The sequence below is a fragment of the Netta rufina genome (genome assembly GCF_964035555.1).
Source record: "Netta rufina genome assembly, chromosome: 6".
In the NCBI taxonomy this organism is placed as follows: domain Eukaryota; kingdom Metazoa; phylum Chordata; class Aves; order Anseriformes; family Anatidae; genus Netta; species Netta rufina.
This window is the reverse complement of record NC_140129.1, coordinates 18,845,684-18,872,335: the sequence shown is the minus strand read 5'-3', so window position 1 is coordinate 18,872,335 and position 26,652 is coordinate 18,845,684. Positions and strand designations below refer to the sequence as shown.

General features: G+C 42.0%; 1 protein-coding gene across 1 annotated transcript in view; it reads left to right on the top strand.

Annotated features, from left to right (window-relative positions):
• Positions 1-17,417, top strand: part of MAP3K20 (mitogen-activated protein kinase kinase kinase 20) — a 71,899-nt gene extending 54,482 nt beyond the window's left edge. The window contains exons 11-12 of the mRNA XM_084289214.1: positions 7,975-8,110; positions 12,493-17,417. Coding sequence (XP_084145340.1) covers positions 7,975-8,110; positions 12,493-12,864 — 508 coding nt within the window. The 3' untranslated portion in view covers positions 12,865-17,417. The remainder of the gene's footprint in view (positions 1-7,974; positions 8,111-12,492) is intronic.
• The last annotated feature ends 9,235 nt before the right edge of the window (positions 17,418-26,652 follow it).

Sequence of the window (26,652 nt, the reverse complement as noted above, 5' to 3'; positions counted from 1 at the left end):
TACCAGGCGACCGCGCTGCGGTCTATATTAAGAAGCTTGGCCTCTCTCCAGGTGAGCTGGGAGCTGAAGCTTCCCTGAAGGCCGGAGCAGGGGGCGGCCGGAGGAAAGGGACAGAAAGGAAACGAGCCTCGCAACAAAACCCGAATCCCAAATTCCCCTCGCGGCCTTCCCAGTAAAATCAAGACGCGCACTTTTAATTGCGGGGAGTGGAAAAAGTGAGCTGGAGCCGGTACGCTTCCCCGGTCACATGGCGGCGGTATAAATAGCCGCTGGGCGCTGGGACGGATCCTGCCCGGGCCGAGCCGCGCTCGGCAGCGGCCCCCGCACCGCCGGCACCGGCGGCGGCAGCGCGACACCTGCTGGCGGCCGCCCGGCCTGCGCCTGCGGCCCGCTGCGCCCCCGGGGCCCGGCCCCTTGTGACCTGGTACTCGGCCCCTTGCACCTCGGAGCCTGGCCCGCAGCCCCCGCGCCTCTGCCCGCAGCCCCAGCCCGCCGCCGCCGCCTCGTCCCCAGGTGGGGCGGTGTCGGTGCTTCCTCTAGCCTTCAGCCAGCCCTCGCTTGGCTCTCAGTGGTTTCGGCCGTGGCGTGGTTTTTGCTGCACACTGCTTACACCCCCCCCCCTCGTTTCCCCCCCCCCCCCCCCCGTATTTCACGGCTTGGTACCTAGCATGTAAAAGCTTGTTTCTTGGCCACCGTCTGCAGGCTTCAGGCATCATACTGCGTTTTCAGTTGTACAAAGATGAACCCCCCCCCCAGTGAGGGGTTTCTTAGACAAGCGTTGTATTCCTTGGGTTTTCTGTTATTTTCCCTTTTAAAATTTGCACAGATAAGGAAAATCCATTTTTTTTGCTATTTATTACTATTCCTATTTGTGCTATTTTGGAGGCTAACCTCTTCATTCTGCAAAAGCAGACAGTAAAATCAAACTTGCCAAAGTGGGTTTGTGGAAATAAATATTTATTTTAGTGATGAACAAGTATTCAAATTCCTTTGGCAAAAGCGAGTATCTACTGAAATCTCACCGATATAGCAGATTAAAAACCCATGTTAGCTAACATTCGGTAAACTATTTTTTCACGAAGTTGATTTATTTTTTGTAGTGTGAGCAAGGTAGCCCAAGTATTGAGAAATCTTACAAAAGTTATTTTGATGCATCTAAGTTGTTACAAAAGGTATGGCTGACAAGTCATGGAAAAACTTCTTTACCATGGAAGGTTGTTAAAGGTAAACTTGGCACATTTTTGCCACTTGCCGAGGCAATAGGCTCCGGGGCAGACGCGTTCTGCAGCAGAGCGAGGGATCGGACAGGCAGGGCTAATTTTTCCGGCACCGAGCCCACTCGAGGGAGCCGCCAGGACCCGGCAGCCCTCGTGAGGGAGGGGAACGAGGCGAGAAGGAGGCGTAGGCGGAGCCAGCAGCGCCCCCTCCCCGGCCGTTCAAAAGCTGCCCCTAGGGAGCGCGAGTGAGCAGGAGCGCAGTGACCAGGACTGGCGGGTAGGGCGGGGCGCAGCAGTTAGGGCGCAGCAGTTAGGGCGGCGCGTGGCAGTTAGGGCGGCAGTTCGCGCAGGCAGGGCGAGCAGAGAGGGCAGAGCGCTCCCCCCCGCCCATACAAACACCTCCTCTAACGGCGGTCTAGCGCTAGCTCAGCTGCAATGGTGTACACCAGGCACAGCGCTCTCCAGGGGCTCAGAGGCTGGTGCCAACACAGAAATTTTGTTTTGACCATGGGGAGCTTTACTCTGCACCCTGACCGCTGAACCAGGATGAGGAGACTGATGAGGAGTCCTACGGGCAGCTGACAAAAGTTGCGAAATCGTCAGCGCTTGTTCTTGTGGGGGACTTCAACTTCCCAGATATATCCTGGAAGCACAACGCAGCCCAGAGAAAGCAGTCTAGGAGGTTTCTGGAGAGCGTAGAAGATAGCTTCCTGACACAGCTGGTCAGTGAGCCTAGCAGGGGAGGTGCCCCCCTAGACCTTCTCTTCACAAACAGAGAAGGACTGGTGGGAGATGTGGTGGTTGGAAACTGTCTTGAGCAGAGTGACCATGAAATGGTAGAGTTCTCCGTTCTTGGAGAAGACAGGAAGGGGACCAGTAAAACTGCTGTATTGGACTTCCAAAGGGCTGACTTTGAACTGTTCAGGACACTGGTTGGTAGAGTCCCTTGGGAGGCGGTTCTGAAGGGCAGAGGAGTCCAGGAAGGCTGGGCGCTCTTCAAGAAGGAAATCTTAATGGCGCAGGAGCAGTCTGTCCCCACATGCCCAAAGACAAGCCGGCAAGAAAGAAGACCGGCCTGGCTGAACAGAGAATTGTGGCTTGAGCTTAGGAGAAAGAAGAGGGTTTACAATCTTTGGAAAAGAGGGTGGGCCACTTGGGAGGACTATAAGGATGTTGCGAGGCAGTGCAGGGACAAAATTAGAAAGGCCAAAGCTCATCTGGAGCTCAATCTGGCTACTGCCGTCAAAGACAACAAAAAATGTTTTTACAAATACATCAGTGCTAAATGGAGGACTAAGGAGAATCTCCAGCCTTTACTGGATGCAAGGGGGAACTTAGTTACAAAAGATGAGGGAAAGGCAGAGGTGCTCAATGCCTTCTTTCCACTCAGTCTTTCTTTAGTGGCAAAACCAGTTGCTCTCTGGATACCCAGTACCCTGAACTGGTGGGAGGGGATGGGGAGCAGAATGTGGCCCTCACTATACATGAGGAAATGGTTGGCGACCTGCTACGGCACTTGGATGTATGCAAGTTGATGGGGCCGGATGGGATCCACCCGAGGGTACTGAGAGAACTGGCAGAGGAGCTGGCCAAGCCACTTACCATCACTTATCAACAGTCCTGGCTATCAGGGGAGGTCCCAGTCGACTGGCAGCTAGCAAATGTGATGCCCATCTACAAGAAGGGCCAGAGGGTAGACCCGGGGAACTATAGGCCTGTCAGTTTGACCTCAGTGCCAGGGAAACTCACGGAGCACATTATCTTGAATGTCATCACACAGCACAAAAAGGGCAACCAGGTGATCAGGCCCAGTCAGCATGGGTTTATGAAAGGCAGGTCCTGCTTGATGAACCTGATCTCCTTCTATGACAAAGTGATGCGCTGGGTGGATGAGGGAAAGGCGGTGGATGTGGTCTACCTTGACTTCAGCAAGGCTTTTGACACCGTTTCCCACAGCATTCTCCTCAAGAAACTATCTGCTCGTGGCTTGGACTGGCGTACGCTTCGTTGGGTTAAAAACTGGCTGGATAGCTGGGCCCAAAGAGTCGTGGTGAATGGAGTCAAATCCAGCTGGAGGCCGGTCACTAGTGGCGTTCCCCAAGGCTCAGTACTGGGGCTGGTCCTGTTTAGTATCTTTATCGATGATCTGGATGAGGGGATTGAGTGCACCCTCAGTAAGTTGATACTGTTGCTGGATAGTCCGCTGAATATCAGCCAGCAGTGTGCTCAGGTGGCCAAGAAGGCCAACAGCATCCTGGCTTGCATAAGAAACAGTGTGGCCAGCAGGGCTAGGGAAGTGATTGTCCCCCTGTACTCTGCTCTGGTGAGGCCGCACCTCGAGTACTGTGTTCAATTTTGGGCCCCTCACTACAAGAAAGGACATGGAGGTGCTCAAAAGAGTCCAGAGAAGGGTGATGAAGCTGGTGAGGGTCCTGGAGAACAAGTCCTACAAGCAGCTGAGGGAGCTGGGCTTGTTCAGCCTGGAGAAGAGGAGGCTCAGGGGTGACCTTATCGCTCTTTATAAGTACATTAAAGGAGGCTGTAGCGAGGTGGGGGTTGGTCTGTTCTCCCACGTGCCTGGTGACAGGACGAGGGGGAACGGTCTAAAGTTGCACCAGGGGTGTTTTAGGTTGGATATTAGGAAGAACTTCTTTACTGAGAGGGTTGTGAGGCATTGGAATGGGCTGCCCAGGGAAGTGGTGGAGTCACCATCCCTGGAGGTCTTTAAAAGACATTTAGATGTAGAGCTTAGGGATATGGTTTAGTGGAGGACTTGTTAGTGTTAGGTCAGAGGTTGGACTCGATGATCTTGAGGTCTCTTCCAACCTAGATAATTCTGTGATTCTATGATTTTATTTCTGGACGAATAAATGACTTGGAGGTATGATAGAAGAAATACGAATTCATGATTGGGCATGATTTGCGTGAGAGTGAAGATGATTTCTGAATTTAACTGAAATGAAAACATGAATACAAAAGAAGAGCAAGTCATGTGGGGGACTTGTTCAGAAGCTGGGGTAAGAGGGGTTCTCTCGTATGTGAATTATAGTAATCTGCCCTGAGGTGAAAGCGGTATCTGTATGGAGCCATTTAGGAAGGCTAAGCTACATTAATAGAAAGAATGCGAAAAATACAGTTTGAAAAAAATGAAACAGATTAAGGACTTGTACACATAAAGTGGTCCCAAGGGATAAACTAAAACTGACCATTTCTGAGAAGACTTGCACCAGTTTAATGTGCTTTAACTTCTATATTAAAAATTGTGTGTTTACTCATTGCTTTATTTTTTTATATTATTAATTTATTTTTTTTATCTCATTGGGATTTGCAAATAAATAGTTTAACCAGCAATAGGGAAAGAATGAGATGTGTTACCAAGAAATAGGGACTTCTAATGAAGCCTGGGCATCAGAAAACTGTAGAAGGGTGGAGTTGGGAAAAGTGAAGGTTACACTTATGCCTTTTCAATGGATCTCCAAATTAGTGACCCAGGTACTGCACGTTCGTGGGGATACTGCAGTTCCCAAAGCAAATTAAAGCTGAAACAGGCTGGGTTGCATTTTTACCCCCACCAATATACCTCCCCTGTCGTGTCTCCCCCCTTTCCCCCCACCCCAAAAAAAAAAAAAAAAAAAAAAAAGGTTCTTTTTGTATATAGGTGCACAAAAAATGCATATCAAATGCTGAGTAGACAGTCTCTTCCATGTTCTCTAACCGGCTGGCATGAAAACAGAATGCATCGAATCCATCCACAACTGGCAGAGGTGATGGGTCAAAATGTCATATATCTTACCTTTAACGTGGTCTTATTAGCAGCATTTACTGATATTGATGTTTATAGTAACAATGTGTTTTAATGTGCCTGTTCTATTTTTTCCTTAAAATATCCAGTATCTTATTTCCTAACCCTTACCCTTAACATCTTTATTATTAATCAAAAAGGGGCACTGCCTTACAACTAAGTTGCGCAGATTTGCCTTATGTTTACGTTCGTATTCTGTAATCTCTTTAGAGCTCTTTCTCAAGTCGCTTTTATTATGGTAGGAAAAAATGACTATTGAAGTAATGATGTTCCAATTCAGTGAGAGATCACATTTGTCTGCATTTAGTCATATATACTAACTGCATTTTTCCTTCCATCCTCACCCTGCAAATGACTGTTCTAATGATTAAAGCAGTCTGTGATACTTACATAGTGTATCAGTAGCAATTCAAGACATACAAACAAATACCATTGTTTTTAATCTGTGAGTGTTTATCATTATAGTTTCTAGCAATAGAATACACATTATTCAGTGTCACAGAATGAGATTATTCTAGATAGCAAGCAAGCTCAATCTGCAGAGCTACAGACGTGAACAAATACATGTGCCCTACAATGTATAATGTTTCAAGCTGCTTCATTTATGAAGACTCATTAACTGGGCAATGTACGGTAGCTTTCTCTTTAATTACACAGTTTTATTATCCAGTGGAATTATTTTTCAGAATGCAACTGTTTTTGCAGACTGACCTTTTATTATAAGAGAAGTTTCTGTCTAATGAAGAGAGGTAATTACAGCACAAAACAGACTTTTGACATATAGAAAGCTATTGTTACCAGGACATTGCTAGTAGGGATTGTTATTTAAAAGAGAACCTTAATTTACATATTTTAAAAATTATAGAGTTGCATATAAGTAGAAGTGATGTGGAGAGACCAACTAAGGAAAGCAGTGTGCAGCTATCCTCGAATTGCTGTGTAGTTCCCACAGCAGTTTGCATAGTACATGTTGCACTGGGCAGGAGGGGTTGATGACAAGGAAATGAATGTTGGGAGAGGAGTCCCTTTTTGACCTTCTGTTCAATGCTTTTCAGTTTCGTTCCTTTAAAGAGTCACAAGATTTAGGCAGAGTTCTGCCAAATGTATGCATCTGTACATCTGTCAAACATTGTTTGCAATATGTTCTAGACATTTTAAAACAAAAGTTGAATTTGCTGTTTATTAAGATGCGTGACTATTTTCCACCCAGCACAAAGATCAGCCTTGACCTTTGCATGCCTAAACATGACTGAGATTTTTTCTTGAAATCTGAAGCATAATAATTGCAAAGGACATTTGTTCTGACCACCACACTGAACAGCTCAGCTCACTCAGCATGATTTAAGTGGGATAAATGCCCTTGCCCCAGGTGGCTGATTTTTGCAGTAGAATTAAGCGTGGTGGTAGAGTTTGCAGTAGTTTGCTAGTTATTCCCACTCTTGAATCTTTTCACTGCACTGCTGTGTGACAGAGATGTCTTACTGAAGTAGGATATACATAAGATTTTGGTTATTTACATTCTTTTATTTATTTAAATAGGCATTTTGGGTATATGCTTTCCCACATTAAGAACCTGAACTCGTTTAGATTGCTAGTGGAAAACAGCTAAATAATTCCATGATAGAACAGGGTATTTACAGGAAAAATACACACATTTTTTCCCCAAATAGAAATGATAACTACTGTGTCGTTAGTAGTTTTATTTTCTTTCTGTAAACATCAGAAGGAACAGACTTTTTGCAGTGTGTTTACAAAGAGAAAATGTTGAGAAAGTTTGAACAGATGTAGTTGACATTGCTTAGTCTCAATAGCTATCTTAAGAGCTCTCTTCAGGATCTGTCTCTTTAGGAGATCTCTCTATAGGAGCAAAATGAAAACAGTGTGATGAATTATTCTCATAATGTGAATGGGAAATAGTTGAAGTAACAGTCAGGATACAGGTGGCAGGCAGCGTGCAGTCTTCCAAACAAGTCACAAAAGCTTTTTGCTAATAACTTCCATGCAAATAAAGTCTGTGATACAAACTGGAAGATTTTCTTTGGTTATTACACAAGCAAAATGTAGCTGAATTTACCAAGGGAGTTATTTTTCTCTATGTTGTAGTACACACCCGTGCCTTTGTAGTGCAAAGCTTTTGTTAAACTCTTTTCCAGGAGCAGTTCAGTTCATTTGTTTAAAAGATACTGTTCATTAGAAAGAATGTCAAAGGAAATCACTTCTTTATGGGACAAAATATGTGAAGTGTAACCCAAGAGAGATCATATCTAAGGTCCTTAGAGCACAGCTTTTGCTTCCTGTCTGTCTTGTTTTTCACACCTCTGCATGTATGGTGAAAAGCAGAAAAAAAGTAAATCAAATCCTTTTATTAATTGTTCCTAACTTGAGAAGCTCATAAACATTTTCAGGTCTGGGTCATATCATGCTTTATATTGCTCCTCATGTGTGTGTACTCTTATATCTTAACCTAGAGAAACAGGAAAGTTAGCGGCAAAAATACTGAAATAGTGTTTAGGTGGATGATGAACATGAGTCCAAATAAATTTTATGGCCACATTATAAACCCAGGCAAACTGTCTTCTCTAGACTACTTGGATTGTATTGCTAATGGTTGTCCCATTATTACTACTTAATGCAGATTCTTTAGGGATAATATATTTCACAATGTTTGGGTAAGAAAATGCCATTTTAGTTTTTAGAATTGTATTATTAGATGGCATTCCTACCCCTTTTTAAATTTTATTTTCTTCAGTTGAAGGTATTGTGGTTATTCTAAAGTATAAACATTGTCAGTTGTTCTTAAAGCTCTGAAAGGCTTTGCATTTGGTAATTAAATGAACTGCCTGAGTTAGTATTGTACTTTTTAGTCTTTCACATTTAATTAACATTCAGGTGGGAATTATGAACAATTTATATCTGTCAGGAAAAGACAAGACATAACAAATTGTCTCCGTGCAGATGTGAAATTGAAGCAACCTTAGAGAGACTAAAGAAACTGGAGCGTGATCTGAGCTTTAAAGAGCAGGAACTAAAGGAACGGGAGCGACGTTTGAAGATGTGGGAGCAGAAGTTAACCGAACAGTCCAATACTCCTGTAAGTAGACAATAATTCAACCTTTCATCTTACTTCAGAAAGCATTTGGAGCTTTGTCTATGCAAATCTCAGGACATACCGTGGAAATAGTGCCCCCATTTTCTTTATTTGTTGCATTGAACCAATTAAAGTCTTATAACATCACTGCAAATAACTATATATATCTATATATCTATATATATTTAATGATCTAATACATTAGATATCAGATACTTTCTGTAGTTTATTTTGTTCCATGGGTCCTTGAGTAGTTTCCCATTGATTTAATTATACTTCTTAGCTTTAAAAGTTGATTGCATTCAATAAAGTCATTTTCAACTAGAAAGCTGTTGACTTTAAATGGATGCAGGATTGGTCTTAGGAGTAAAATTTGTTTCTTAGAGAAGAAAACTTGAGAAACCTATCTAGATCTTTATAGTCTCTCCTTTTGCTATGAGAAGAGGCAAATTTCCATGCCATGAAAAGCAGGTCAACATTTGAGGTGTTAATTTAGGGCTTTGTTCATAATTACAGTTAACGTACTTGTACTGGCCATTTGTTAGCTATTAGAACCACTGCATTTCTATTAATAAATTGAACAAAAAACTTCTTTGGGTTATCACAAATTTCTTATTGAAGTATGATACTCGTGATGACAGATTGGCAGAAAGAGTACTACAGGGTTAGTGCCTGACTACACATACTATGACAGAATTGTTAAGAAAAATACCACAATTACCCACTTGTCTTTAAAGTACTAGCCAAAACAAATACGAAATTGAGTTTGCAGTAGCATATGATTTACTTCTCCACAATTTTATCCTACTTATAACATTGATTCTAGCCAGAGCCATTTACATACAACTTATTTTTAAGGCATGGCTTATTCCTGTTTTTTGAATGAAGTTGCATTCATGTTCCAGCTGTGACCATGTAATGAAATGATGAAGAGTAAATGTTTTCATATGTGCAGATACTATGTGTTCCTAGTAGATATCTGTATGTCTGCTTTAATGCTTGCATACTTCTAGTAACTGAGCTGTAGACCATCGTCTGTCTTGCACACAGCATGAGACATGGCCTTAATGAGCAAAGCTTTTCACGAGCAAGACCCTAGGGTGTTTTTTTATGCTGTATTTGCCTATGACTTCTACTTTTCACTTGTAGCTGGTATTGCTGAATAAAGCATTGTGCTAAGGCCTATTTTGCTAAGCATGAACCGTCTTTCTGCATAACATTAACACAACTCTCCTATTGCATTTAAGTGCAATTTCCTATAACAGAAAAAGACGGGTTTGTTTTTCTTTTCCGTTGATCTTTAATGAACTGTTACATGGAACAGCTTTAAGAAATTAAAAAAAAAAAAAAGCCCTTTTCTTCCCTTTTCTTGGAAAAAATTGACTTTGGTGAAAATTGGCTTGTTCTAGTAGGATTTGTTTCTTCAGAACAAATGAAGTTCTACAAGGCAGTGGTTACATATACAACTCTCTTAAATTCATAGCTGTAAATCCTTTGGAAAATATCCCCGGGCATTCTCCTTGCAAGTTGTAATCCTTGGAGTCAGGTGTCTCCCTCCATCCATCCCTTGGCTTAGGGTATGTCTGCTCAGTAATGCCAAGCCATATGATTGCAGCAGGGAGGTGCACTGCTTGATTTTAAGCTACCCTGGCTGTAACAACAGTAGTTAAAGACATGGAAATCTGGAGCTAGTAACAGCTTAGGGTGCCCACTAAGCTTATACCTGGTTCTTAGCCAACACTAGGCCCAGTTGTGTCTCAGATGGTACTGTCATCCCTGCTGTACATTCTGCAGTCACTTCTTTGTTTTGCTCTGAAGCAAAGGGCAGAGGCCAGCAGATACTGTTGAAGTGGTGTGCAGGAGGAGAAACTCAAACCACGTAAAAGGAGAACAGGGAAGCTGTCCCTGCCACTTGATTCTCCAGTGTTTTAGAGTTGGTATAGAAGTTTCATCCTGCCATCCCACATGGTAGGTGGCTCTCAGTAGCAGGCTACTCCTACTCTAAAGAATAAAACATAGCTTTACGCACATCAACATGAGAGAGGGATGAGACCATTCCTCAGAAATGTTTCTGTGACAGTGTTTGTCCCTGCTTTTGTTTTGACTCTGTTTCTGCTGTGTCTTATGTGTCAGACACCTTTGAGTCTGATCCCTGAAATTCCCTCTGTGCAAGTGTCCAAGAGCCTCTTGCGCAAGGGAATCTGGAGCCTTTTGGAGGAGTAAAATATAGCCACAGCTGTAGTGACATGGGAGACTTCTTTTGAAAGAACAGATCTGACTTTAAGAAGGGAGGGTATGTAGCTAAGCCAAATCTCATATTTAGAGAAAGACAATAAGCAAGACATGAATATAAATACTAAATACTCACTTGTGGTGCCATGCACCTGCAATTGATAATTTAAGAACAGTGACTTGTATAGAGATCGGGGATCCCAGTCATCTGCAAAAGTCTCCTTGTGATGGTCACTATATGTAATGTGACACCAAAGGCAGGTCTTGGCACATATAAATTCTAAACTTTCCATATAACAAAAGGTGGCAAAATGTGGAGGAAGAGAGGCATTAAACTAGAAAAATGAGCCACAACTGTGGCCCACTAACAGCTTACCCCATTGCTGAGCGTTGCACAAACACTGTCTGAGAAATGTGTTTTAGAGGAAAGCTGTTTCACAGCTTTATTGATTTTTGTAGAGGGTTCTTCCCATGTGCCAAGGGATGCAGTTTCATGGATATAAAGTTACTAAAACTTCAGTAGCAGATGAAAGAACTGCCTGGCACTAAATCACGTGTGGTGGGCATCTCATTTCTGTGGCTAGTTCTTGTTTTTTAAGTGACCCTTCCCTGTATTAGTAGGAGCCTTTGGTGTTCTTGATCTGAGTGGTGTTTTGGTGATTGTGTGGTCATTTTTTCCTGTACAGCCAGGTGTCTGGAGCCTTAGTTGGAGATTCTTCCATCACATAGACAGCCATAGGAAACAAAAAGAATATTTAGTGTTCTGTATCTCTCCAACATTTTAATTTACTTTCATTTCTTAAACACTGACCACTAACTTTTGTCACCACAACACAAACAGAAAGCCTACATACATAGGGAAAACCTGAGAGGACAAAAGACAGATATTCTCCTTTTTTAACAGCTTGTTAATGTAAGTGGTTTTGCACAGAAATGGGCACTCTTTGAGCAGCGTGGCCATGAAGCCTCCAATATGACAGATGATGGCATCACCATAATCTCCCATGTAACCTGTTGTGATCAACTGTTGTCAACACTTCAGTCAGTTTTCTAATTAAGTTAAGAAAGATGTGGAAAAAAACATGACTTTTGGGCAGGTAGTTTTTCAAACAGCTTTGGAGAGAAAGACCATTTGAGTTGTTCATACACTGCTCCTTTGCTCTTGATTTAGTAGGCAGCTTAATTTGGAATCGAACACCTGAGTTTTTACTCCCTGTGAAGAGTAGAGCATGTCACCGAGGTTACTCACTTGGTCACTCTGAAGAGGTGTTAATAACTATTTAGCTGGAAAGGGCATGTTTGATTTGTGGAAAACACTGTAATAACAGACTGGGAGAGGAAAGCACCATTATCTTTAGGTGAAGATTGAATCAGTAGAGATTAAATATCTTGTACAACCAAATGGGGAAGATCTATTGATTTTGTTGAAAAAAACTAGTGAAAAAAAAAAAAAGCCAACCAACCTGAAGAAGCTGACCAGCTGACCAAACAGCCCTGTCTTCCCATTCCTGTTCCTCCCTGGGACAGCTTCCAGAAGCAATGTGCTGGCATGGGCTGGAGGCTGGTTCCTGTCTCCTTTGAGTTGGTGAGAGGCTTGTTTCTGACTGTAGCCATAGCAGGGTGACCCCTTCTTCTCCTTTTGACCATATACTCAGAAAGAATCTTTGCACAAGTAATAATACTGCTGCTGTTATTTCTGATATTTGGAGGGCTGCTACTTCTGCACCAAACTTTGGGAGCTTGTTTGGGTTCTCTAATCTTAACATGATTTATTCTTCAATCCTGAAAGGTTCAATTAAGCAACTCACTCACACTTGTGTTGTACCTGCATTGTCCCAGGAGCCAGTCTACCTGGCTAGGAAACATCATAATCTGTTTGATGCTATACAAAATGAAGGATTGAAGAGTTTGAACCTCCTTTTATCATGAAAGCTCTGCTACCTGTGGTTCTTGCCATGTGATTCAGTGATTTTGCATTTTCATTTAAGAACAATGACCACAGAATTAAGCTGTCTGTTTGATCTCCATATTGAGATTCACTAATCATTATGCTTTCTGTTTATTGCCAACTAATCTGGTGGTGTCTTTTTCCTTGATTTTTTAAAATTGGTTCTAACTTTCACTTTTGCTCTGTCCTTTCCTCCTTTAAATAGTTTTTCTTACCTCTTGCTGCAAGAATGTCTGAGGAGTCTTACTTTGAATCTAAAACAGAGGAGTCAAACAGTGCAGAGATGTCATGTCAGATCACAGCAACAAGTAACGGGGAGGTAGCTGGCATGAACCAAAGTCTGAAGGCCTTGATGATGACGGGCTTTGGGGATATCTTCTCTCTGAACCAAGCAGGATCTGTCCTGCGTTCTGGAATGCAGATAAACATGCAAGCCAAAAAGAATTCTTCTAAAACCACCTCTATGAGAAAAGGAAAGAAAATCAACATGGCTTTGGGTTTCAGTGAATTCGACTGGTCAGATGACGATGGTGATGATGATGATTATTTTGATGACACAGATGATAGCAGCGAATGAAATCAGTTATAGAGTTAAATTGAAATCGGTTTTAGCAAAGCAAACCAATAAAGTTATAGAACAAGAATCCTGTCAGTTTGGTCTGTTCAAATCCTGTAAAAGAAAAAGAGATGTTTTCCTGGCTGAGCATGTTTGTGTGTAGAAAGACATGTTGTTTTTGTTTAGATTGTGTTGACTTATTTCTGCTTTGATGAAATTTGGAATTAAACTTTCCAAAGTAATTGAGATTACTATTAAGAACCATGATTATATCTATAATTCTTGATGCCTGATTACAGAAACTATGGCTTGATAAACTTAAGATCTGAAAACATAGGGGGAAACTTCAATGCCTTTAATGCCATTAATGTACTTCAAATTTTTCTTTTGTGTTTTTTGTCATTTTCCTTACCCCTTTAATTGTCAATCACATGAATATATTTGTACTTCCAGATTTGCTGTTCTCTACAATCCAATCTTTCTTGCTGTTGCAGTGAAGGGGTTTGCTGTGTTTCTAATTTAAAGCCTTTTTCAAGGCGGTTTTGTGAAAAGTCACAAATACATTTCTTGGGAGAAGGGAAGCTTGGTTGAGAGAAATAGAGGGGTTAGTTAAATATACAGGTTGAAAACTGAATAGCAGCAGAATCTAGGTAATCCCTATTAGTAGATGATTTGTGTAAATGTTCTTTTTTCCCTCGTGTGTGTGTGCATGTGTATATAATTCACTCTAGCAAAGCGAATTGCAATCAGACCTCTGCATCTATTATCAGATATTGTGATCTAGAAGCTAATTTTCAGTTATGTTGATGTAAATCCAGGAAGCCTCATTAACTTTGATGGACTTATTCTTGTACCTGAGAGTAAAAATGGGTGTTAGCAAATTTTGATTCTGTTGCACCTCTTAAGCCCTGTGTGCTAGCTATCCTTGTGAAAGGACAAAGAGAAGTCACAATGACATTTCAGCTTGGGCCCTGCTACTGTGGCTTATGTGAAATTCTCAGTGATGGCAGTAATGTGAGAAATATTTACGAAGCTCTGAGTATCTATTTTTTGTAGCTAAATCACTTTTAAAGTATTGACACTGCTGTTATGACTTACCGTAAAACTCAGTGTGTAACAATCTGCTACAATAATTGCCTGCCAGGCACTTGTGTTGAGAGCAGTGAGTACGTTTCTCCTGATGACCCCTTCAACAGTGATGCAGGAGGAGGGAGGGAAACCAGCACAAACCACAAATGCAGGTTAGAAAGGAAGCTGATGTAAAATATTTGCCCAAAGAAGAAGGGCAGCATTTCAAAAGAAAAATGTTACTGTCTAGTTCAGCTGTAGTGGGGATAAGTCGTCAAAATCCCATTCTCAATTACTGGAGGGGTTTCTTTTATGAAAACTTCTGTTTTTGAGTGGCTTCTTTAATTATAGGCTTGTCTGTTACACAGCTCTAACCTACGTATTATGGTGAGTGTTTTTGTAGATAGCTTAGAGAAAAATAGATACATTAGATAACAGCAGGCCTGAAATCATTACATGTTCAGACAACAAAAGAGAAAGTTCTTTGAAGGAGTTTTCCCAGAGTGACGAGTGGGCACCTCTTCGGGATGTGAGAGGATTGTTTTATTCTTCAGCATCAGCACTGGTCTGGTAGCCTGTGAGGCGGCGAGCACTTCAGTCCAAGCTCTCTTGCTCTGCTCAGTTTTCACAGGACTAGTCCTTCCCAAATGCTCAGTTTCAGTAGGATATAATTCCTCATTTCCCCTTCTTCCTAATAGTTGCAAACCCATTGGCTTGAAGTTAACCCTCATGGATCAGGAAGCTTCTATCACGATAGAATCATAATTTAAATGATGTAATAAGCTTACTGTGTATCCCAGGGGGAACATGCTCCTTCAGCACAGATAGGGATGGCATTTTAGGTCCATCAAAGCAACCTGACTTTAGAGAGAACAAGGGACATTGAAGGGCAAAAAATGGAAATATAAGCAAATAGGCTATTTCCAGTGCAGATTTGTACTATTTTTGTAAGTCTATGTCTGCTAACACCCACTTGCCACATTGCACACAGGAGAATTTGATGTATTTCTGTAATCTAATAGGTGCACTTAAGACCTTATGATGTGTCATCGTGCATAGATCACTGTACCACATATGCAGTGTAGTGTTGTACAAGTTTAACTGAAAATGAAATTTGGTTCAATAGATTTAGTGTTCAAAACTATGTCTGTATCTAGCACTGATGTTTTGCACTTTTTAGCATCTGACACTCTCAGAGCACTTTATACACATTTATATTTGTGTGGGTTTCTGATTGAATTTTTAAATCCACTCCTTAATCTTTACAGAATTAAAAATAGTCCTTAAGTAGTATGGCTTTCTTAGTTATAAAATGACAAGATTTAAGTCTCTTTACAAATTTTTGTGCTTATTACCCTCGTGTGTAACTTATTTCAGCAAAATATTGTCAGAATTTGGTAGCATCCTCATAGGAATTTCTACTATTTACTTAGTTCCAGTTCTTTTGTGAGAAAAAAAAAATAAATTACTCTTCCCCATTCTTTCACCACGTGTTATTTTTCAAAGCAAATAAAGCTATATTAAGGAAAAAAATAAACTCATAAAACTTGCTTGTGTGTTCAGAGCAGCAAAGGTCTCTGAATTGTAGAGAAAGTTAAGGATAACATGACACATACGTACTGTTGGTGTGGTTCCCTCATGACAGTGTTATACTTAGGATATTGGCTCTGTTTATAAGAAAAGAATGGTATTGATTGCATTTTTACTTTCCTGTGATGGCTTTCATAACAGGTGTCTGCAGTTTACAAGCCAAAAATCATATGTGAGAATCAGCTGTGTTTTTTCTGCTCCTGTTATGCTCCTAGCTAGCTAAAGATTTTGGAAGTGTCTCTGTAGGGCCTGTATGTTGGTTGGAGGAGATCAAAATATTTCGTCTTCCACACCTGATTTTGCTCTGCAGTACAGCCTGGTCTATCTTCTGCCTATGTCAGCACCACAACAGTCCACTGCCACATGGTACCTTCCCATGCCTCATAGGCCTCTCAGCACAGTTGTCCCCACTGGGCATTTTGGGATCCCAGATTTCTCTACCTTCCCTAGTGCTCTGCAAGTATCTGCAGTAAAATAGTATTGCTGTAGTTGTCAGAGGTGGGATGCAAGAAGTGGGCCTGAACTTCTCATTTTTACCAAGCTGTTGTACTGCCAGCATTGACTTGGATGTGTGGCCCAAGAGAAGAATGGTGAGGACTGTCTTTTGGCTCGCTTAAAGATGCAGGGTGAGCTGGGACCAAGACAGGATGTCTTAACTCCCAACTTTTCCTTCAGCACTGGGGAAAAAAAAATGGGGAGTAATTAACGGGGTGGAACTCTTGATCTGTTTGTTCTTGTGACCATCACACCAGTAATTCCTTGGAATAGCAAGTGTTCTAAGGTACGGTGTGTAGGTGTGCTGCATCCTCAGGCTGGTTGGATGCCTGGCTTGGAGTTTGTACCCTCTAGATTTGAAGGGCTTTTGGTATATGAGGTCTGGAGTAGCTCCTTGTCGCACAGTCGTGTTCTTGACTTGTCATTTGTTTATTGTTTGAGCGGTTTTGTTAGGTGTTGACTCCCTCTCCTTCTAGGTCTTAAAGCGGTTATTCTGAGTTAAATATATGTTGCAATAATGATTCATATTGCTATCAACAGTAGTGAGTCGGTAGTATGCATACAGCTATTCAGTATCCAGCAGAGTTACTGTGTGTCTTTAGTACTGTAGTTCCTTTTTCTGTAATCAGGCAGCTTTTACAGGTTTTTAATACGACCTCTAACTTGACAGAGGTTTTAACTACAGTCCTATGTAGAATGTTCAGGTAGAAAGATAAGTTCATTTAGTAATTTTCACAGCCCTTAAAATGCACTGGTAGGAATCTGGAGGAGAATCCTTTCCCTTTTCCCCCAGACTTCCAACTTAGTGTACACTGTAAAATCTGCACAGAGATTTCTGATGTGTGAAAATTAAATTTTAAAACTGTAGAACCAACAACCTTCTTTAAACATTTTATATTGTGTGCTAAAATATTCATAATGCCTTTCAAAGTCAGATATAGTCCACTGCATTTCTTGCTTTTGCACTACTGAAAAAGTTTTGTACTGAATAATTGAAATTGATGCTACTTACACTTCAAGTGTGAACAGATGAAATTTGAATAGAAAATATTTTCACAGTGTTAATTTTTTTCTCCCTTCTGAAAAAACAATGATGAGTGCAATGCCTGTGCCAAAACTCTTGTGCTGTAAACTGAATATATAATTTGTGTGGAACATGCGATGTTAACACTTCTGTGTGGTAAAACCTTGCAGCGTCAGTTACTCTCTTTATTGCACTTGACATATGATGTCTTGTTTTATTCACACTGTGGATTTGATTTTCCAGTGTAAAAACAAAGCAAACAACCAAAAAGAAACCATGCAATGTATTCAATTTCCTCAATTGGTGTCATAAACTTTCTTTTGATGTGAACTTTTTTCTTTGCTTCTCTTTGTTCCAAACTTCTATTTTGCAATAAACATTTTGACAGTAAATTTTATGCATCTGTGTCCCTGTGTAAAATGCTGATGTTTCAAGAGGTTCCTTGTTGTCTGCTGGTTTAAGTCATTTTTTATCTTACTTGGTGTGTGACATTTCTATTTCTTTTTTTTTTTTTTTCCTGAATTTTGAAATAATACAGAACATATTCTGCCTCTGGTTATATTTAAACATGGGAAAACCTGAAAAAAATTCATTGTGCAACCAAAAATACAATAATGGACTTCTGCAGTAAATGATTTAATCATACAAGTCATTCTACCAGGCTCCTCATGCAGCCCATTTGACTATTAAATACCCACAAAAGGCACACCCCACTGCCTTCATAAGGATCTTTGTGGTGACCACTTGACCTCCCTCGTGCTCAGGTGTTACCCCAGCATCACTTCTGCCCCACAGACTCCTGCACAGGCTGCAGGTAACTGTGGGCCTAGGGTATGCCTGACTAGCAGGAGGTTGAGAAGATTGTCTTTACTACACCATTTTTTCAGTCAAAAAGTCAGGAAGGTCTCATTTTATCTAGCAAGCACATCTTCCCATCTGCCACTTCACCGTGATGCTTTTGGTGCTGTCCACTTTGGGGAGGCAGTGGGCAAAGGGATGGGTGTGAGGGCCTGGTAGGTCCTTCTCACAGAGGCGTTTTCAACTGGTCTCATGGATGGTTTGTGCCCAACAAGGTTTGGCTGTGGTGGAGGTGGTGGAGCAGGAGGAAGAGGGTCTGAGGAGTCCTCAAGTCAGGCTGGGCATCAAGGAGTTGTGGTTATGGAGGCAAAGTCGAGGGGCGTCGGGCAGCCAAAAGCACTTCAATGGGAGTTTCACATGGATACTACAAAAGGCATGGCTGGAAGTTGTGGGTGAATTACACTAGAGCCTGGTCTTGGTGCCTAGAGAGCCAGGGAGGTGCTCATGCTGGACCAGAACGGGCAGCCCTGCCCTGGGGATCGGTACTCAACTGGACGTAGGCAGGGTGAGGGCCTGCTGGGGAGGTATGCGTGCCCTGTGGTTGGGGGCCAGAGTGTTTGCGGGCCAGCAGAGCCCATAGGATGTAATCACACAAACCCCTGGAGGCTGGTGGGTAACTGAACTGGCTCTCTTTTGAGTCAGTGTTACATACATCAACTAAGTTTGCAACTGCATTGTGACATTGAGCCTTTGGGAGATGCTGAGTGTCCAAATGCATACATACAAATTAATGTTAACCCTTTATCCAAATAAAAATGTAAAGAAGGTGAAGCCTGGGGTAGCATATTCCTGAGTGAGTAAAACAGAAATCAGTATTGCAGTGAGGTCTTCTGTGTCAGCTTTCAAATCATCCCAGAATTTCACATCCATCCTCCTGTGCATCTTCGTGGTGTCCTTTATGCTTCAGGAGTTAACGGCGTTGTGCATACAGCATATGTACCATGCATGGGCTGCAACCCTGGAGGGGTTCGGGATCCGACACTCACAGAGCCTCAGGCGAGGAGTTACGAAGTGTTGGCAGAAACCAAAGGAGAATTGTCCTTGTGGGATGACTAGCTACAGTGGCTTGACTCAGAGTTCTGCTTTCACTACTGATTAGTGGCAGCTTTACTTCCATCTGCAGAAAGTACCTGGAGTTCTGGAGAGTGTCATAATCACAGCATTATTTTCATTGCAGAAATCAGATGGTATCAAATGTGTAACAAAAGCAAAAGCCTTCCTGTAGCATCAGAAACCAGAGGCAAGATAGCTGGAGAGTCAGCCTGTGATCGGTCTGAATTGAAGGGCTCAGGCTGTCAGCCATGCGAAGGGCTCTCAGTATGGGAGTCACAGTCCAACAGCCTCCCCTTCGCAGGAGAAAAGGAACCAAGTAAAATTGTCTACGGGAGTGAAATTTGGGTGGAGGGGAGAAAAATAGTCAGACGGTTTTCTTTTCAATCCGTATCTCTCACACAGTTGCTGCCCTCCTTTGATATTTGTGCATGGACTGAAGAAGATGTGGTGAGTATCTTGTGCTAACGCGGCCGGCGTTGCGCTGCTGGAGCTCTCTAGCAAATTGCAGTGGGTATGGAGGGAATGCAAGTCAGATCAGAGTATCTGGGTGAGATTGTGCTGCTAGTTGCTTGGGGAAACTTGTGTCCCAGAAAAGCTTTAAAATGACCATGGATAAATTAAGTATTTAAGTGACCTTGATAAAACAGCCACGTTCTTCAATGCCCAGAAAATTTGTGCTGTGAGTTTTCAGCAGCCAACACTGAATTCCTAAACAATCATTAAGGAAACATGGAAGTGCTGCAAGAAGATCTAAACAAGACTTGTCCTGGAGAAGACAAAATGGGTTTGGAGGTTTCCATGTTGCTTGGATGGAAATTAACTGATGGTTAAGGGCTTTAATGGGGTGTAGCCTTCTTTTTACTCTCTTGTTCAGTTAAATTGCCTAATACCCTATCTAGCACTCTCCTTGTGTGTGGTACAACATGAGGTTGTTCAGCTAAGGCTTACAAAAAGATTGCAATGCCAGACCAAAAGTGAAAATAGCCCTGGCTACTGCTAAGGGCTTAACTTTGGCCCTTTTATCAAATGACAGATTGATAAACTTTGCCTCGGTCCTGTTGTTCCTCATAAAAATAAATTAAGGAACATGGTTGCAAAGTAGAAGGCAGTTAAAAAAATGTAATCACTGATGTTGGAGAATCTTGAGTCCTTTAACCCAAAATAAATATTTTTAAAATTATTTTTAAAAAGGAATGATTACACTTGTATGCTCCAGATAACTGTAGTATAAAATTTTGCTGATGTGAACTTCAAAATTGATTAATTTTTTTTTGCAGTTTTTGTGGATGCAACAACTTACTAGAAAAGGTAAAAGCTATTCATGTGTACCTTCCTGTTCATATTCACGAATATAAATACCTTTGTTTATCTTTTCCTCCCCTCAATGGAAAGCCCTGTGGATTTCTGAATAACCTCTCTTATCTTAAGGCGATGCTTCTGGTGAAATGAGTGTATATGCTAGATTGTTTAAGGAACATCATATCACTGGGAAACGATTGCTTCTACTAGAAGAAGAAGATTTAAAGGACATGGGAATTGTTGCCAGAGGACACATCATCCATTTAAAGGTATCTACTAGTATATGTTGAAAGTTAGAGTAAATTATAGTGTAAATATTCAGACGTATTCTACAGTTTTACAGTAATACTAATTAAACAAACAAAAAAGTTATAAAGCAAAATAGCTTGTTTGGTACAAAAAACAAACAAAAAAAATAACAACAGATAACAACAGAGTTACAGATTTATATGGCTCTGGAACCCAAAGCCACCTGAACATTTTACGAGGTGTAAAAATGTGCCATGATCTTCATGCTCCTCCACATTTCTTAGTTTTGTTTGGGGCAGGACAAACAGTTCTGCTGGGGGTTTGTCTCTGGGGGCCATTTACCCAGAAGAAAGCTTTGGGCACTCTATCTTCAGAGAGTGCTCCCTAAGATTTCTCCTCAGCTAAGAGAAGATCAGATATTGAAAAATTATTTGAACCTAAATCTCCGAACTTCTCCACTTTCACATCTTGCCTTTAACTTAAAACCTACTTTGACCAACAGAACTCCCTTAGACAACTTTTAAGCTGGTTGATTGACAACTAAGTTGCTTTGCTCTTAAGGCTTAGTTTCATGTTTTTCTGAATATCTAATGTTTGCAACGAATTTAGAAAGCTGTAGTCTGGAAAACGTGATCACAGCAGCAGTAACAGTGTTAATACTGTAGCCACAGGAGATAGGTTTCCTGGCAGTCAGCTTTGGAAAAAGATTTCGCTAAAAGCAGCGTCTGGGATTCTGTTGGGTCTCAATGACTTTACCACAATTTACTAGTAAAGAGATACTTCTATCCTAATTGCTAATCCTGCAAATTTAGCTTCATCTCTGTAAGTCACAGAGATTTATTCCCCTTTTGCTCATCAGCTGTTTTTCCATAGCACAGACTATTACTGATATCTTTAATTTACATTTCCTACAGGGAAAATTATTGAAACTTAATAAAGTCAATAATGCCCAGAATGAAAGATTTCAGCTTCCTGGGTTGACTGAGCATAAATAAAAACAACCAAAACAACCCCCCAAACATCTCTTTTTCTGATTAAGCAGATCTGACTCTGAATGTGAAATGGGGTCGATCTAGCGAGACAGTTTCCAGAGCAGAGCTGTATTTTAAACTGCTCTCACATGCCCTAATGTATCTACAATGAAAAGCACAGTGTATGCTGAACTGCCCTGTTGTTTGTGCTGGTATTTGTGGTATTAATACAATACTGAATAATGCTCATCTGATTTTGTTGTGTTCTTTTTTTTATAGACTGCGATTGAGAAGCTAACCCACGACTACCTAAATCTGTTTCATTTTCCACCATTAGTTAAGGTAAGTCTGATTGTTTATATAAGAAGTGCTTCTCATGTTGGTACAAATATTTTACTGTTCTCATGTCTCAACTTTCCTGCCGTTGGCTGGAGGGTGAGGCAGCCTCTCACATAGTGGGTCCGTCACTGCTTTGACAAATGCGGAGGGTCAACAGCAGCAATGGGTCTCATCAGAATAAGTGGTATAATACTAGAAGTTGTTTTCAATGAGGCTCCAAGATTTTGTCATGGAACCAGTGCTTCTAAATTAGAAGTCTGCTGGTTACAATTCCTTTGCTATCATTAATCAGAAATTACTTCTAAGAGCCATTCCCTTGAACAAGTCCTGCTGACTGCTCACCTCCAAAGAAAGGCAGACCTCTGAGGAATGAGCCCATCATTCCTCGGTTTATTGACGTTGCAAGGGAGAAGAATTATTTGTAATGTCTGGCTAGCCATGTGCTAACCTGTTGGTTTTCTGATCTCCCTAACAAGAGCTATGGCAAAGGGAGGGAATGTTTGGGAACTTCAGGGTTGCTGGAGCAGATATTTGCCTGATTTAATTCTGGGAGCTAATCAAGCAATTCTAGATTCCGGAGCCAAAAGGAGCATTTTTAGTCATAATTTATTGCAAGGTGATAGAGTGAAATACACTTAAAGCAAATTTACATAAAGTGAAACACTGTTCCCAGAAGGGGAAAATGAAAGCCTGGATGTCGCTGCCATGCCATGCTGGCTGTAATTCCAGTGAAGGTGGCCACCATGGCATTATGCTGCCGAGGAGCAGCTTGATGAGGAGCAGGGACCACCCAGCACCTCCCAGGTGTGATAGGGGCAGAGTGGTGGCTTCTCATGCTACCTGGCAGGCTTGTAATGCTAGAAAGGCAAACCCCTGCTCCCACAAAAGGCTTTGTTTCTGCTTCCTGGAGGTCTGGGGTAGGCATGAGCTCTCACTTTACCTTGTTTTGGCAGGACTCTGCAGGTGATGCTGAAGAAAACATAGAGAAAGTAGTGAATCTCGAACTTGTTTTTGGCTACCACTTAAAGCCAGGAAATGGTCCAAAGGTAAGCTGGGCATATTGGATCAGCTTGGCTATCTTTTTAGTTACTAACCAGGGTGTCCCGTTTCTTCTGGATGCAAAAAAATCACCTGCTGCAAGAGGCTTCTTGTGTGGTAATATGCTGATCAAGGTAGCAAGTAGGGCTGAGCCAGTGATGGGCAAGCATGCCTGAGAGTGAGCTAGGAAGAGCATAGTGCTGCAGAAAGCTTTGAGTGAAAGCTTTTGTTTCCTCATGAACAATTTTTCTAACTGTCATTTTTGTAATTCGGGCTTTGGCTTTGTTCCCTGTATCCCAGCGGGTGTGCAGTAACAATCCATTTAAGCAGAAGAGCCTGTTGCAAATGGAGAAGGTTAATGCTGAGGGACAGTTGGGCGATGGCACATGCCTGATGTCAGTGGACGTGCATTAGTTTTGTCTTGGCAGAAAGGTGGTGTCTTGTTCTGTGACCAGGAAGAGAGGAAAATGCGTGGCATGCTTAGCTGCTGGCTGGGGAGATCCCACTGCTGCCTCTCTTCCCTCATAGCCCCAGGCAAGGTGCAGCCCACTGCAGACAGCAAAACTTCTGTGCAGGGGTCCAGCATGCCATATCCATACAAAACCCTAGCTCCATGCCATGTTGGTTCAAGTACCTCTCATTGCACCCTGTGTAAGGGGAGTGTTGACAACCCCAGATGTTCCCGCAAAGCATTTCCACCATGTCCTCGAAAGTGAGGATTATCCTGTGCCTTTCATTTTCTTTATCCAGCCTGCCACAGACTCTGAGTTCAAGGGTTTTAGAATTAATCATCTATGTGGAAACGGTGTGCAAAGCATTTCTGAGTTAGAGTCAGGGGTTGTGACAGCAGGATTTGTTTCCTTTTGTATTTGACAAATCTGCATTGTGTGTCCATCCCAAACTTGTGGGTGGCTGACTTTCATCTTGTGTTATCTGACTGCTTTGCTTTCAGGGCATATTGTTTGCAGAAGTCTCTTGATTTCTGTACTTGGTGGTGCTTGCAGAGAAAGCATTTAGGTTTGTACTTAGTAGGAACTTGGACTCGTACTGATATCATTTCATCAATTTGAAAAAAGCATTTTGCTTTTTGTCTGAGATTTCCTTTTTTTGTTTGTTTCTTTTATCTTAAGTACTTTTTTTCCTATGACAATTTTCTTTATCACTATGTGAATGACTTAGACTTTGTCAGTGTTCTTGAATGCATGTACCTTATGATGCTTTACCGCTGCTGTTATGTAGGTGTCCATCTTTCCCTCACATGTGCAACTCCACCAGAAGCAAAAAGGGAATGCAGTACCTTATGTCTCCCTTGTATTTCCAATAGAAGCTGTGAGCCTTAGCACAGGAGGGTGGGCAGTCTGCCCCAGGAAGCAACAAGAGGAGGAGAACAGACCTCTGAGAGTTTTAGAGAAATTCAGGTAGCAGTCATGCCTACTGAGTTTGAGTACAAGCAGCTATTTCAGCTGTGATAGCAAAATTTGTACATGAAGCAGTGTTCCAAATTGTATGGGACAGAAGCTAAATTGTTAATAGAGAATGGGGCTAGGTGATGGTGTTTTTTTTTTGCAGGTTTCTGAAAGCCCAGATGCCCCGGAAGGAGGGCACTTTTTTCAGTTGTTATTTTGTGTTTGCTTTCTTTTGGTCCTGCCTTCCCCAGGGCCTCCTTATTGGAGCTCTCTCTGCTCCCTGTGCAGTTCTGCCCCTTCCCAAGGAAGCAGCTCTCCTGTGCACTGGCATCCACCCAGCTCGGTGATGCCGTCCATGCTGCAGCTCCAGGGAGTGTGCTGTTTGTCACCTGAGGTTCTCTGAGCTGCAAACTTCTTTCCAGGGTCTGTTTAAAAACCCATGCCTGTCTTAGATGTTGAAGTGAAGCCAGTTTTTAAAAGTTTTTAAAAGCAACCAAGCGACCTTTCAGGCAGGCTGCTATGGCCACTGCGAGCAAGGTAGTTTGAGTGAGCAGCACATTAAATGTAACACTAACAAAGCATGCTGTGGTACATAGAATATATAAAATTTGGCTGCCTTGGTTCTTTGAAAATCCCTGGATACAATCTTCTAGCTCCCCTAGAGGCTGCTTTAGAGCAACTACTGCTGCCATCACCCAGATTTGTGGTGAAATGGAGATACTGGGGATACCAGTATCATGATTGAAGGGTTTCAATTTCTTTTACTGTCCCATTTTTTATAAGAGCGGTGCCTGTTCCTGTAAAACTAGGTCAGCAGAAACACTTGGGATCATACCTTCCACCATCTTTGCAGCTAAAAAGCTGGCCTACATCAATTTAAAAATAATTTTCTCGAAGGAACTTTGCCCTAATCATTCCCTGTAACGGGCTGCCTACCTAAGAAGCATTTTTCCTGTTTCAGCCATGAGTAAAAAGTGGCAATAAGCTCAAATCTGGGTTACAAGTGGAGGATGTGTGTTCCTCAGGTAAAGTGTGGACTGCTAGAGCTGTGTGTACCAGGAGAGGTTGTTCAGCTCAGCTGGAGTGGGTGCAGCAAGCAGGAAGGGGGCTATGCAGGGGAGTGGCTGGTGCTGGGGGTGTTTCTCCCCTTGCTGGCTCTGCCCTATTCCCCTGGGCTGAGCACGCAAGTCATTGTAGGCTAAAGGAAACACTGACTTCCCAGTATGCAACTTTACCATCTGCAGATTTGTTATCTAATTTAAACTGCATCTGCTAGTGGGATTATGTTGGTTTCCACTAGCTGATAGATGCAGTCATTTCATTACAGTTTCCTTCCCTTTTTAGCTGCATCTTTGGAGGTGATGAAAGCTTGGTTGACCTTTGTGCTCTCTGAATGCATCAAGAGTGAGCGCTGCAAAGCTAACCTGGTTTTTAGAGGTTTCTCTTCCAACTCTTGTAGTTCAAGTTATGTGGTTACTTCCATTTACTTCCTTTTAATGACCTTTCCATACACAGTTCCTGCTGAGCTGAAAGGTGATAGCTTTAGGCATTTTGTAAGAATTTTTATTCCACAAATTAAAAAAAAAGGGGGGGACCAATTAACTCCAAGATGCCAAAGAGGGTAAAAAACAAACCCTGGCAATTGTGGCTTGAGCTGATTCGCAGAACTGCAGAGGGAATTTTCAATGGCTTTCTCATCCTAGGTGGCTCATTAAAATTTCCCAATCAGGGAAAGGTGTCTGAGCTGTGTCGGCTCCACACTGATGAATCATCCAACCTTAAGAAGGATGGTTCACAGTCTCTTTGTCTCCTGTTGATGCATTCTTTATTTTTGGTCCTCAGAAAGGCAGATTTCACCATGCCTTTGAATGTTTTCATTTTTACTGAGTGTGGCACAATCTGACCTACATCCAAACACAAAGCCTTGAAGTTGGCTCACCATTTTTGCCTTATTTTTCCCCTCTCCCTCCATTTGACAAGGTAAGGAGCAGAACCTCATCAAAACATCCGCTGTGTGAACTATTTTCTAGCCTCAAATATCCAGATGGGGATATATTTTAATGCTGTTTGATGCTGCTATTTAAATGTGTAGTGCAAAAGTGCATATAATATTAAAGCTACTTCATAGAGAAGTTTTGACCAACTCTTCCTGTGGAGAAACATGGACTGGCAAAATGTGGCACTACCGGACAAAACAGTACTAAAATAGTTGTATCTGGCCTGTAATTTCAAGTGTTTGAGGCCAATTCTACTGCTTCTTCCTTGCCACCCACCCACCGTGCTGATACTGATAAAACCCTTATTTACTTTCTTTAAACTAATTCCTAGTTCAGACAGATGAGGTATAATGTCACTGGTTTGGTTTGCTGAGGTACTTGGCACATTACAAACCCGATAAAAGTAAAGCAGTGGCCTAGGT